Source organism: Penaeus vannamei, chromosome 31 (assembly GCF_042767895.1).
Source record: "Penaeus vannamei isolate JL-2024 chromosome 31, ASM4276789v1, whole genome shotgun sequence".
Classification (NCBI taxonomy): domain Eukaryota; kingdom Metazoa; phylum Arthropoda; class Malacostraca; order Decapoda; family Penaeidae; genus Penaeus; species Penaeus vannamei.
Window position 1 is genome coordinate 24,857,205 of NC_091579.1, and position 15,295 is coordinate 24,872,499.

General features: G+C 35.7%; 1 protein-coding gene across 6 annotated transcripts in view; it reads right to left on the minus strand.

Moving 5' to 3' along the window:
• Positions 1–1,292: 1,292 nt before the first annotated feature.
• Positions 1,293–15,295, minus strand: part of LOC113817317 (golgin subfamily A member 3) — a 23,685-nt gene continuing 9,682 nt past the window's right edge. For 3 of the 6 annotated variants that reach the window (XM_070143984.1, XM_070143983.1, XM_070143985.1), the window contains exons 4-12: positions 13,290–13,507; positions 11,417–11,525; positions 6,078–11,100; positions 5,754–5,917; positions 5,061–5,263; positions 4,627–4,905; positions 4,165–4,407; positions 3,313–3,557; positions 1,293–3,108 (exon numbers count right to left, since the gene is read on the minus strand). In XM_070143984.1, the coding sequence (XP_070000085.1) occupies positions 3,003–3,108; positions 3,313–3,557; positions 4,165–4,407; positions 4,627–4,905; positions 5,061–5,263; positions 5,754–5,917; positions 6,078–11,100; positions 11,417–11,525; positions 13,290–13,507 (6,590 nt within the window). In that variant the 3' untranslated portion in view covers positions 1,293–3,002. The remainder of the gene's footprint in view (positions 3,109–3,312; positions 3,558–4,164; positions 4,408–4,626; positions 4,906–5,060; positions 5,264–5,753; positions 5,918–6,077; positions 11,101–11,416; positions 11,526–13,289; positions 13,508–15,295) is intronic. The other 3 variants (XM_070143987.1, XM_070143990.1, XM_070143986.1) reach the window with 1 other exon arrangement.

A 15,295-nucleotide genomic window follows, 5' to 3' on the forward strand; every position in this document is an offset into this window, starting at 1 on the left:
CTGGTTAATACAGTTTCACTTATTTGAATATTATAAACAATGACAAGCACAACTTTTGAAGAATCAAAGGATGCTTTTCAAGAGTTACCACAAACATAAATACATTGTTTACAAGGATCATGCAAATAATATTACAATAAAACATATATAAACAAGTAAAACAGACAGAGATATTTCACACAAGATATTGTACATTACAAATCTTTAATGATTTCCTCCATATTAATAATAAGAATACAACTTCCACTGGATAAAAGACGAACTACAATATCTGATAGAGGATTTGCTTTGTGTTATAAACTGAAATGTCAGACAGTTTCGTTTAGGAGCACCTCGCAGCAGTCTAAAATTTAGGTTTGAAAAGATATATTCTCAGTATGATGATTATAGATAAGAAAAATAAGCACACTTTTACAAAGTCACATAAATAATTTTCCATTATTAATTAATAAACTGCTATATTAATATTCAATATGGACAACTATGAAGTACTTTAAATCTGGGCCTTTAACTTGTATATGCACAGCTCACCAAGAAAACATTTCTCTCACTTCAAAAATAGTAGTGTTTAATTGAAGTTTTAACTTCATATTCAGAGAGAAAAAAAAGAAGAACCTACCCCGATAAGTTTTGACTTCACACAAAAGAAAGTTAAATATGTTTATATAAATATTGTCTTCTCTGGACCAGTAAATTAATTGGCTTTCTCACTTTCAGATTTCTTAATACACAACCTGAATGTTTTCTACCTCTAAAGCTATGTTGTTAACAATTTACATATGTACCAAAATGAGATGATGTCTAATATAGAAAAAATAGGCAAACATTCCAGACAAGCTAGGGAACTTGCATATTCATAATAACTATTGCATATTCCGAAATCCCCCAAACCCCTTCCCCTATGTATATGCCTCCCTACCTTTGCAGGTTTATTTACAAAGTTAAAACGTAAAAAAATGTCTTAGGAATGAAAAGGACAGCAGTAGCCACAAGCAGGGCAAAATGGAGTGAGAAGTTTTTAAAAGAGCTCAGGTGTATAAATATATATATATATATATATATATATATATATATATATATATATATATATATATGATGGATGATATACAAAGATCATATTAACCCATACAGCTTACAACCATAAATGTAAATATTAAGATTTTACACACATGCATGAACAAACAAACACACCCACCCATTCACTCACTCAGTCTCTCTTGCAGTCCTATCATACATTAACATCTGTTACACAGAAGGAAGGAAATAATCTGTAAAAGGATTAAATATGAAAAAAGCTGCCTTTACATATTTTAAAAAAAATTAAACTACCCTATCCTATTATCTACCACGATGTCAACATAACCTGTACGGAAAACAATCACAAAAAAAATATGGTGTCTAAACAACCTTTACTTGCAAGATTCTGATAGATGGGAAGGGACAAATAATATAGAGGGAAAGAAAGAAGTTAAGAAATATCAATTTTGTCAACAATGCCAGCATTGTTTCTTGGGAGTTTATCCATCTCCCTTGGGTGGAAAGCTATGTGCCCTGGAAGACTCCTAAATCTATTATAGACATGCGCCCTCTTAAGTGGTGATAATAATCGATACCTGTTATTTCAAAAGTGTGATTGACATCATCGAACTCATCCACTTATAGTCAACATTTCAAAAAGTTGCAATAAATAATAGTGCTTCCTTTGCAATAATAGTATAATAAGTGATATCAATATAATAATAGTAGAATGATAGTAATAACATCATCAATAATAATCATGGGCATAATTATAACAATGAGAGATGATGATGATGATGAAAAAGTATTTATCTATATACTGAGTATAATAATAATAATAATAATAGCAATAATAATAATAATAACCAATAATTAATAATAATAATAATAATTAATAATAATATTAATTAATAATTAACAATAATAATAAATCATAATTTATAATAATAATAATTAATAATAATAATTAATAAAAATAATTAATAGTAATAATAATAATAAGCAGAAGAATAGTAACAACCAATATAGATAAGAATACAAATGTTAAACTATCAACTTTCACCATCATTCCCTGTTCCAGGTACCTCAGGGAAGACAATACAACATACATTTGGCATAATTCTATCACAATCATTGCAATATGGAATTCATGGTCACACAATGACATGTGTATGTGAGCACAGCATCATTCAGTCTCTCACACTTTTCCATAATCCATTTTTTTTCATAAAGCTTTGATTTTCATTTCCATTTTTTCCATTGAGCACAAGTCAGAGAAAAAGACAATCATAAATTCAAAGCTATGGGAAATAAAGGTAAAATTGGCAGAAGGAATTACATTAATCATCTACAAACATAACTTCTAGGGAGACAAGAATCTACTTTCATCAATATATAACATAAACTTTTAAAACCTTATACAGTAATCTGCAGACAACCTTTTTTATACACACCCAATTGAGGATAAAACTATTGCATTCCAAAATAGATACTTGGTTTGTCTTTTGCTTAGAATAAAAGTTTGTTAAAGTAATAGTTATGATTTCTTTACATACTACCCAATTAGTATGTATGAATAAATATTTAATGTATATATTCTTTTATGTAGATAGGTTTCAACCAAATATCATAAAATCAACCTATACTTACATTGAAATGGTCAAAATTAAACTTGAATGTATTGAATTATATGCATATTCAACCAACAGTTATCATGTAATCATCAAATAAAAACTCCAGTTTGCACCACAATATGCAGCACACTATAACAACCATATATGTCTATATAATTTTCAATATCAACAACAGAAATCATGAAAAGTAAGAGACTATCATATTCACATTGAAGAGCACCTCCTATTCTAACTTGAATAACTGCTCTAAAAACTGAATATCATGACCTCTATTATCACAGACCAATTAAAATATCCCTGCACCATGTGCTACTATAATTTCCTAGCACAACTATCAAGCACAGCTAGCTTCTATATATCCTGTACTGTGGACTGGTTAGTATCATCTACTGGTTTCTGCACTGGGACTGGTTCTTTGCCTTCTTCTACGGGGTCATCTGCTGTATCCAGCATGGATCTGAAAAGCACAATTGTATGGCATTCCTTGGGCTCTCACTAACTTAAAGCTATTACAAATACAAGATTTATCTCCTCACAGGGAGATAAATAAAGCAAAGAGAGAAAGATGGAAGAAAACAGGGTTAAACATTTCATTATCATTGGGGGGGGGGGGGAGAAGTAGAAGAAGAAGAGAAAAAAAACAAAAAAATCTAACACTTACTCTCTAGCTAAAGCTTCTTGTTTGTTATGTAACTGTGTCTGAAGTATAGCCACTTCCTGCTTGAGGGAGGAAAGGCAGGTCTCTAGACTAGTGAGCGGCAATGTGGATCGGGGCGGACGGGCAGATCTTTCCATCAGCTGAGTGAGTGACGTAAGGTCAAGAGGGGAGGGGGAAGGAATCACCCCTGCCTCCGAGCTGATGGTTGATTCTTCGGCTTCCTGGGCTTCTCTCTCTGCTTTTTGTATCTGCAAAATGGTAAGTGATTTCTGAAAAAAAAACTGTGACCCTATAAAGCAGCTTTTAACCTACTAACGCTGGTATATTTTGAAGCTGAAAATAATAGTTTCCGGGAGGCTACAAAATTGGCACGTGGGGCCAGCCTGGAATCTGCCCACGCGCCAGCTGCAGCCCGCAACGTATTCAGAGCGTGAGCTCCGATCAAACGTCACACTGGCAGTATGCCTATCAATGTTTATTTTTCAGGGTCTCATATATGGGACACACGTTATAAATGGGTTAAGCTCTATATCATAATCAAATGTTTGTCATAAAAATACACATTTAGTAAATTTTTAATGATTAAGAAAGACATTTTAAATTAGAAAAAAAAAAAAAATAGGTTAGTTATACACAGTAAATAGTAACAATATCAAATCATATATCAAATCTATATATCAATTTCTAATAATACATCCCCTGTGAAAGGTAGGAAACCACACTCATAACCCACGCACAAAAGGTAAATTTAATGATGCCATTTTACATCAATGATCATGTAGAACATACAACCAGTTCATTAAAACAAGTAGAAGTGTAAACCTAGTAACTATGTCTCTCATATTTCAGACTTACTTTGAGTTGCCCTAGAGCTGTGTGTAAGGCTGTACGCAATTCCATCGCTTGCGTCTGATAGCTGACTCTTTCCCGTTGCACTTGGCTGAGCTGAGCAGTAAGAGCTGCAACCTCCTGCCTGGCACGAGCAACACTCTGCTCCAATTGCTCTACTGTCATTTGGTGTGAGGCAACTTTAGCATCCAGCTGTTCTTTGACCTGATTCACTTCCTCAGAGCTTGCCTTTAGTTGGCCTTCCACCACCTGTTTCACATGAAAAAAATAATTACATGATAAAGAAAAAAAAGGGCAAGAATATAGTATTTTTCCCATTCATCAACTTGAGACCATATGATAAAAAAGGACAAGACTGAAGAATTGTTCACATTCAAAAAATAGTGAATACACAGAACTACATCCCCTCATAGCAGATTACTTTACATCTTCATTCTAAACTCTCAGAAATTTTGATATGAAACATACCATGATCTGGCTTTCAAATGCAGCAATTTTGGCTACCGAGTCTTGGAGCTGAGTCTTTGTGTTCTGCAGTTCATTAGTTAACAAAAGCTTTTCCTCTTTCACTTTCTGCATTTCTGATGATATCTGTTGTGTTCTGCTATCAATTTCCTTCACACTGTTTTGAAGCTGGGCATTTTTACTTTCCAATTCTGTTATGCGTGCTTCTGCACCTGAGAGATCTTGTTCCTTTGTCTTCAGCGTCTGATTCAAGGTTTGGATCTCAATCTCTAACTGCTCCTTCTGAAATCATAGAATAAAACATGCATACAAAATAACCAATTGCAAAACAATGTTTTGTGGAAATCTACACCTGACAAGAAAATGTAGCAGTAAGAAAATGTAACAATAATAAATATAGTTCATAATCAAAAAGGAATGAAGTTACAATTACATACCAAAAGCCTGACATCATCTAACTCCTTCTCCTTTGTTGCCATCTTCTCACTGACAGTACTTGAGGAGGAATGGGCCTTCTGGAGCTCTTCTTGGCCTAATCTCAATTCCAGCTCCATTTTCTTAAGCTGTTGGTCCCTCTGGGCAATGGTTTCTTTGAGGCTCAGGACTTCTTGCCGTAGGTTGTCTGAAGTCTTTCCAAGTTCTGTTGATAATGAGCACAAAGTGGCATACATTATCTTCTAGCTTTCAAAATTCATTCTTGCACTCTACAGAAATATATTTCCCAACATCTATTTAATATAAAAAGTATATTCTCATGCTACAGCAGCCATAACAAACTATGAAGTCATTTTCTTGGATCTATCTATGGCTCCTATGTGCACTGGTAACTTTTACAAGCTATATCAGATAAGAAAATCTAATTTCTTGTAATTTCAAAATTGAGGCCCAGAATACATATCTCTATCACATCTTTAAAACATATCAAGAATATTTTTTTGAAGATTAAACTACCACTACTGAGAAACTTTTTAGTATACTTTATATTCTTGCTTTAAACACTAAAATATTAAATAAGTAAATCATATATATTACCATTAAATTTATCCATGTTATAAAAAAAAAACTGATTTACAACTTTCTTAAAAACAAAAATCCTAAAACAAACAATAAATGCATAATTCTATACATACCCTGAAGTCTGCCAATCTCCTTCTGAAGCTGCAAGGTATTGTTGTGATGATCATAGGCCTCCTCACGAGACCTCTCCAGAGCTCCGCGTACTTCTTCCACCTCGCTCTCTAGACTGGCCACTTGACCCTCCAATGCCTCACTACGACCCTCAAGCTCTATGTATCTGATCAAATATTGGAATGTGAGTTTTCTTAATATAAAACTGATAATAACAGTAAGAAAGAAACTGCAAAAATAAAATCCAAATTATGGAAGAAAATTCTAGTATGACACACTTTTACATCATATCACCATGATGACATATTTGATGAATATCAGCTTACCTGCACCTCAGCACAGAATATCTTTGTTGCTCCTCATTCAGAATACGTTGGTGGTCTTCAGCCTGTGTCTGCATCTCCTTCTCTGCTGACTTGCGTCCCTTCATGTGTTCTTTTAGCTTCCTGGTTAAGAGTCGGACATTTGACTCATATCGTCTTTGCTTTTCCTGGAACTCTTTAGTCATAACTCCCATTTTTGTTTTAACTTCCTCTAACTCACTATTTTTGGATTCAGCTTCACACTCCATGCTTTTGACTTTAGCTGTCATCATTTGTATTTCTGAACTGTTGGTTTCTGCACTTTTTCCAGAGTTGCTATCACAAACTTCAGTCTCTCCTGACACCCGCAGTTGTTCTATCTTTTGAAGGAGGTCATGAATCTTTTTCTTATAAACTGATTCTGGAACTGAATCCTCCAACACAGATTCAACTGCTACCTGAGAGTTAACTGATGAGGAACTGAGGCAAGGAGCTCTCGCTTCTTCTTTATAAATGCTCAGTCTGTGTTGAAGGTTCTGAATCTGCTCCTCCTTGTCTTGCAAAGCTTTCGATGTTAAATTTACCTGAGCCTGCAAATCTGCCATGGTTTTGTCAAACTGTGTGCCATTTGTCACTGTTGCATGTGGCGATTCACAAAGGTAACCAAGGTTGTTCATGGGTGTTCCTGGTACCAAGCCTTGAGTACTATCATGGTCCATCCCTGACATGCCAAGTCTCTCCTGGCTTTTACTAAATGTCTGGTCAGCACTACTTCCCCTCCCTGAGAACCCTAACTGCACTGCTGGTTGGGTGCTTGTGTCTCGTTCAGGAATACAATCTCTTAAGCTTTCAAATTTGGCCATCCACTCCTCTTTCTCTGCTTCTGCATGCTTTAGTTGTACTTGATACTGCATAATATTCTCATGAGACTGCTGGTTAAGTTCCTCAAGATTAGAAATCTTTTGCTGCAGATCTTCTTTTTCTTTATTCAAGCTATCTATCCTTAAGCAGAGCTCATCTTCTCTTTCTTTTAGAATGCTGTTTTGACCAGATGTTTCATTCAAGGAAGAATTCAGGGTGGTTATATCTTTCTCCTGATTCTCTATTTTTGTTTCTAAATCTTTAAGCTTCAGGTTAAAGGCTTCATAGTCTTTCAGCTTCTCTTTACAAGCTTCCAACTCCTTGCATTTTGATTTTAGAGACTCAAACTCTTTCATTTTTGCTCGCATTAATAAGCTTTCTTTCTTGGTGTTTTTCATGGTAGATTCTAAACCTTCCTTTTGTTTTAAGACTTCCTTCAGCTTTGTGTCACTCTCACGAACCTTGGTTTGCAATACCAAGATTTCTCTTTGTAGATTATCTATATTTTTTCCACCTTTCTTTTTGCCTCCTTCCTTGTTTTCATTTGCAGCTGCAGAGTCCTTCACTAAAGTTGCATTTACAATAGGTGTTTTCTTCAGGTGAGTGTTCTCAGCAAGGAGCTGAGTGACTTGTTCATTTAATCTATTTTTCTCCTGATTTATTCTTGATATCAGTGACTGTGCATCACTATGGGTCTTCTTCATAGTATCCAGTTCTCCTATTTTCATCTGTAACTTACTCGTCAGCTCTCTGACACTTAGGTCTTTCTCCTCCTGCAAATGTACAAGGTTTTTCTTAGTGTCCTGGTGGGTTTTAGAGATGGTATCTAATTGTGTCTTTAAGGAGGTTATAATGTCCTCCTTTTCCTTATGAGACCTAGTGAATTTATCTAATTCTTTTATTTCTTCATTTAGTTTACCTTGTAACTGACTCTTTTCTTCCTTTAACAACTGAAGTTCTTTTAACAATGCACTGTGTGTTTGCTCAATAACTTCTTTCTTTTCAGTTACCTTGCTTCTTTCATCCTTTTCAATTTGGAGTGCCTTAGTCAATTCAGCAACTAATTTTTCATTACTTTGCTTCTCTGACAAAATTTTTGCCTTTTCTTCCTCATGCAACTTAACTAGACTCTCAATCTTCCTTTCCATATTCTGTTTTAACTTCCTTTCCTTCTGTATGCTCTCCTTAAGTTCCGCTTTTTCTCTCTTCTGCAGCTTTTCATGTTCCATATATGCTTCTGACTCTTGCCTTAGGGCCAACGTCTCTTCCTTCAACGCTTCCCACTGTCTGCGTAACTCTATGTAGGTCTTCTCGAGGGACGAGTTTTGTTCATGAGCTACATACAGTTCCTCATCCTTCTTAAGGATAGCTTCTCTATAGTTTTCTACACTTCCCTGCATATTTTGGATCTGCTCCTCCCGCAATCGAACAGCCTCACCCAAACCCTTTTTCTCTATTTCTAGAGATTTCAGAACTTGTTTCAGCCCAACTTGCTCTGATTCAGCTTTTTCTCTGGCTGATGACAATTCTTTTATTTCTTGTTTAAGTTCACTCATCTCCTTCACAAGTTTCTTTTTCTCTTCATCTTCAATGGTCTTCTTTTCTAAAGCTTCATATTTTTTCTCTATTTGTGTTCTTGCTTTCAAGAGTTCCTCTGCCTCTTTCTTGTGTACTTCAATCTGTCGGTCCTTAGCTGCCAGATCATGCTTCATTCTATAGAAGCTCGAGGAAAGCTTTGTCATGTCCTCTCTTACTTTGATAATAGCATCATCTACTTCTTTCTTCTCATTACTTGCTGCTGCAAGTCTCACCTCAAGCTTTAGTTTTTCTTCCTTCAGCATATTTATTGATGCATCTTTGGTCTTACCTTCCTCTTGATGTTTGCTTAAAGAAGACTTTAGTTCATCCACAGTTTGCTCAAGATTTGATATGCGAATGTCTCTTTCACCAAGAACTTCCTGATTAACAGCTTCAGATGTCCTTAAATCCTTCAATTCATTTTCATATCTTGTTAATAAGCTACACTTATGCCTTAGGTCATCTTTGACAAAGTCAAGCTGCCTCTCAGTATCAGCAAGATCTAATCGAAGTTTATGTATTCGCTGCCTATCCTGCTCTAGTCTCTGTCTTCTGTCTTCCATAAGTTTTGTGTCACTGCCACGATCCCGCTCCAGCTGAGAGACAAGTGCCTCACGCTCTGCCATGTCAGCCTGAAGAGCTTCAAGGTGCGCAACCAGAGAGGCTTTCTCTCGTACTGCTCTTGCTTGCCCATCCTCTGCCTCCCGCTTCATGGTTTGTACTGTTATCTCTAATGTATCTTTCTCTGATGTAATTTTGGCTAAGCTTGACTTTGTATCCAAAAGATCTTGCTGTAGTTTTGCTCTTGCAGCTTGTGCGATCTGTAACTGTTCCTGATACCAAAGGCTGGAAGCATTGGATTTTTGCAGTTCCATTGCAGATTTATTAGCAGCAGTTTCTGCCTGGATTTGTGCCTTTGTTTTGACCTCACAATCCTCTTGGACCTGTGATAACCGAGCCTTCAGACCATCTAACTCAGCTTTCATGTTGGTTTCTGAATCCATAAACTGGCTTATTCTCATCTCTAATTGCTCATTCTTTGAAATGTGATCTTTGATTAGTGACTGTGAGTTCTCATAATCCTTAGATATTCTCTGAATCTTCTCTTCTGCATTTCTGAGATTCTCCTCCAGGTTCTTATTAGCATCTTCATACTTTTGTAATCTTGCACTCATCTTTGATTCTGCATCCTTTGCAGTAGTAGCTGCATCTTTACTGGCTTCAGATTCCTTCACAGCCTCAGATATTTTGGACTGCAACTGATTCTTCTCATACACAGTATTTTCAAGTTCTTGTTTCAGCATTTCCAACTGTCCCTCTAAATTTGCTCTTTGTTTTAATACCTCAAAATATTGTTTCTGGTTTGTCTCAGTTATTTTCGTCTGCATCAGCTCAAGTTGTTGCTGATACAGTTCTTTTTCTCTTACTGCATTTTGGACTTGGATGGATAATCTGTGAAGTTGTATCTCTAAATCCTCTTTCTGTGCTTGAAGATCCCTAATAATCTTTTCATAATCTACAACTGGCACCGGTTTTGATGTGGCTGATTTACTGTTTGCTTTACTTACAAGTTTTTTATAGTCATCTGGAGGTATCACAGCATCTGACACAAGGCGTTTAATCCTAATATACTCATCCTCATACCCACTCAGATCAGATAATGTTGATAAATTGGATGAGGTGTCTGAAAAGTTTGAAGAAAGTTCTGCTCCACCACTAGATTTGTCCGAGTGATTGTCAGAAGCATTTGATACATGTTCTAAAGCCTGCCGCATCTGCATAATTGCTGCAGAGAGTACTGGTCTTGTTATAGGTCCTGCTGCATCACTTCTTGCATCATTGAGACTGGTTTTTGATGATGAGGCTTGACTACGTGAGATAGGTGTGAGCTCAGAACTGCTTTGAGAAATGAGTGTACTTCCACTTGCCACTGATGTACCAGCTGAAGATCCACTGGCTACAGAGGATTGGGAGGCATGATGGTCAGCACGCTTCTGCTTCAGTTTCCTTGAACGGCACTTTCGCTTTGCAGGCCCTGAGGGGGGACGGTGTTCTGACTCGCTCTGCCCAATGTATGATCGTTTTTCTACTGTAGTTGTGATAACACCTGCTGGATACTGATGCACTTCTCGGTAAACTTCAACTGGTCCATGATCACTCATACCAACAGGAACAGTAATAACTCGACTGTTCTTTCTAACCAGCTGTTCCGATCTCTGTTCCTCTGGCAGTGATACAACACTGTTCTGTCTTAAAGGTTCTGTCACTCCGGCTTGAACATCTGCAGATGTTATGTTCTTCATGAGGACATCATCAGGGTGACCATTCCCAGCTGGATTAAATGACTGCAACTTAGTGGTGGAAAGCTGATGCACTTTGGGTTGGAGAACAGATTGCAGTGAGCCTAACAACTTCCCTGTGTGAATATCTTTTGTGTTAACTGGTTCAGGGAAGCTATATGGATGCAAAACACTAGTCTTCTCTGTAACTGCATTAACCACAGGAGAACCTCCATTTGCAGCAGATACCTGCTTTATCGTCTTTTTCTCCATGGTGCACAGAACTTGATCTAGGACTTCCTGTGACACTGGGGGGATCCTAAGAGGACCTGTAAAACAGAATGAGAAATCAATGTTATTTACTTTCATTCTGCAGTTGTAAATTACAACAACCTTATTTTGCATCCCAAGAAATCACCACCAAAGAGAACTTGTGAAATTTTATCACACAGAAATATGGAAGTCTATACTACTAATCTCAAAGGAATGTGCATCATGGAAATTCATATATTCATATTATCAATACTAGTAAAAGAATAAAACCCACATATCCACTAGCTGTATTTACACAGCCGGCACCAAAACTATTGACAAAAATAAATGCATCATCTAAACAGAAGTGGTTTCTCCATGATAAGGACTCACCTATCAGTGTTTCCGTGAGAGCCAAAGCAGATGATGCCTCACTCAGCACCTTCAAAGGATCTGCCTCATTTTTGGTGTTTTGTCTTAGCTTTGGGTTACAATCTTGATACTGGTGAAGGAATACATGTGACATTTCAAATCTAGTGGTGAAGATCATTCAAAGGTTTAAAGTGATGAACTAATAACAGGAAGACATTTAATACCCGGCTTTTCTTTTCGTATTCTGGAACTATTTAATTACATGTGAAAGACTAATCAAATATCTAAAAATCTGTAACACATTCAAATATTTTTAAACAACTAGCATCTACACATTTCCAGCACATAAATAAGCAAAACTAAATAGTATATAGTATATACAGCGGGAGAGGCTCAAAAAGCTGCCATTTAAAAATCTACCCTAGGTCTTGATTATTCTCACACATACACATTACTTACCTGTCTTTACCATTTAAGAAAATCACAAATGAAGTTTCTGTCAGAAAAATCTGGAGTGCTGGGACTACCCCCAATGATCGATATCCATATAAAGAAAAAAAGATCACAAAGAAATTACACAGCTACTTTAGCCGACCAGGATATCATTAAATAAAACATCTACATTGCATGATATACCAGAAGATACATCATATTCTAGAAACCTTTCGTAAGAAGTTAGTTATCATCAACTGCACTGCGGAATCCTTACATTCAAGTAGAATGACAAAGCCGTTGCCTCCACCAAATACCCACTTATCATCCATAAAATTAACAGTAATGATTCTTTTTACCCTTTACACATAAATGTAGCGCCAAAGAATATTTTGCAAAGCATATATATCACATTCACAAAACAGATCTATCAAGGCCAACATCCACTTAGTAGAAATAAAAATCATTATCTCAAAGAGTTAGTATTACCTGTCATCTTTGAACGATATATTTCTTGTTCCATTCCAATTTACTTGTTGTGTAGCAATAGAACACTAGCAGAAAAGCATCATTATATAACCATTTCTGAGTAATTCTTCCAAATTTCATATATTCCTTTCTATCACTATTACACGGTAGCAAACAAATACTGTTACAATTAACAGCAGGGTTCCTTCCTGATAGGAACAAGTGAGCTATTAGATAGTCACAATACACTACACACTATATCATTCATTATCCGCTTTCATACAAAAGAAAAAGAATTATTTACACTTAAACTAAATCTTTAAAGCATCTATGTAGTTTTTCTACTCTGCACCTCTAGGTACTTAAAAAAATCTTTGGATGGAGTAGAGAGGAAAACATGTTGATCATTCAACATTGTAATTACCTAATATGTTATAATTCAAAAGGTTTCCCAAAATAAGAAAAATAAAAACTTTTGAAGGTTCTCTACTCTCTACTGGCAAAAAAAATGCTTTACTGAAGAATGCCACAAGACTTTCAAGCATAAATGATAATCATAAATAAATACATAAAAAGACAATAAATCAAATAAACAATATAAACATATTATTACTAAATGTGACAAAAAAAAAATATCAAAATTAAATACGATATTCAAAAGAAATTGGTTCCTCTCACTGACATCAAACTAAGCAACTTTGTTAATGTATCTTCAATATCAACATATACTAGGTGGATATTGGCCTAACATATATATTTTTAAAAAAGAGTACTAATGGACAACTGTAAAATACTGAGTAAAAAGAGAATCAAGTCTAGTCTCAGAAAATACAACATAAGCATAAAATAGAGTACAGAAAACAAAACAAAAAATGATAACATAAAGTGCAGCACATAAAACAAATTCTTGCAAGGGGGGCAGCCATGCACACAAAACAACACACAGAGAATGGAATATACATAAAACAGACCACCTGACCTCGGAGAGCCTCACCTGACAAGCATCATGCGTGACAGAGGCGGCTGCTACAGGACAGGAGGCCAGGTCATGGGGGGATCCAGCACATGGTGGATGACACCCAAAGCGATGGACCTCGGCAACTACCAGCCGCCGTGGATTACTACTGCCTCCAACACCTTTACTAGTACCACTAGCCCCGTCGCCGAAACTATCATTAGCTAAGCTCACGTCACTGGTCCAAAGATGTGAGTCTATGTGGGATAAATTGAGCTTTGTGAGGGTACTTCTCAAGTGTGACTGTATTTACTAAGATTAGAGATGTTAAATTTTACCTTATTTGCTACTTCTAAATTACTTCCCATGAGTAAATTCTAATCTATGACTAGTGTCAACATGAATATCTTCTTATGTGATTACCTAATTTGTATGAGTATTCTTCAGTATTTGGTGAACCAGGCTTATCCATTGTGGATCCTAAACACTACTACCATGTGTATCATTAGCCCAATGCCACTGGGAAAATGTACTATTCACTGTAGTTTTGTTTCATGATATGTCTGTACACATAGATGGCTCTATAAGTGCAGAGCCACCAAGGAGTCAATTAGTAGACTTCTTATTTCAGTTTTTCCTTGAGTTTTTTTTTTTCTTTTTTTTTACTAATGCCATTTATATAAATGTTATCATTATTATCATAGACATTATGATTATCATACTGTTATCTATATTACTAATACTAACATAAAATTAAATAGTTTATTTCCAAAGATAGATAGTACTAGTAATTGTCTCATTTGTGACTAGGCACTTGTGAAGCCATCTATGTGTAAAGACAATTAATAAAATAAATGTACAGTGGCCATGCCATATATGTACAAGTCATTCCTGCTAGCATTGGGTTAAATCCATTTTTTCTTAAAAATGTCTACTGTTTCTTCAAAATAGTATTCTAAAATAGCAGGTAGTATACTGTCAGTCCCATTTTTATTTTGTCCAACATTCTTTGGTATCATTTACTAATCATCAATAAATCAATTTAACCTGAGAAGCAGTTCTGACAAATTGTCTATGTAGAACTAAATCTGAATTATGAAAATATACATGAATGAATAAATGAATTGGGTTTAGAAGGCTGGTCAACCCCTTAAAACAGATAAGATGACATCCTATCACATCATAGCTAAACCAACACTCAAGCTGAGGTGTTATTCTATTATTATTATGTCTTGCATGGTCAAGCCTGTTCTAAGTTGTATGCGCTAAGCAGCTATGGTTACTAAGAAGAAACAGCTCCTCAAAAGTAGGCTGATTTTTTTTTGCCTCATCACCTAACGATTGTTTATGACATAACCAACAGAACAGAGAGTAGAATCGATATATTTCCAGCACTTCTAATTTCTCATCAAACAGCTAACTCCACGTCACCCTGCACATGGCTCGGAGTGTGGGTTAAGAGACAGCAGTTGTAGTGCCTATTCTGACATCATCATGGCTTCCTGTTCTTGCTCTATGGCAGACAGTAATCTAAGGGCAGATATCAGCAAAACTGGTTCATCAGATTATATCAATATGTCATTCAAATTTCTCATATGATACCAAATGTTAACCAACGCACAAGGTATTTGCACTCTTCACTGCAGTTTTATTTTGTTAATATTGTTAACACGGAGATGGCTTCATAAGTGCTTAGTCACGATAGAGTCCATTACTATGTCTACTTGACCCCAACTGTCTATAGCATCACTTGAATTTTTGGGGGAAAAATGTTTTACTTCTAATACTATTATCGTTATGATTAATTATATTATTATTACTATAACATTATCAACATTCGTAATAGTAATGAAAATAATATTTTTTTTTGAAAGTTCAAGGAACAGGTTAGGTTAGGTAGACTAACTGACTTCTTGGTGACTAAGCACTTATGGAGATATCTGTGTAAACAAAATTAACAAAGCAAAACTAAAGAAGATAGTTAATGCAGAGATGCCTTACCAGCATCAAAAAGTTAAGTTCCGGCAAATAAATGAGAAATTCCT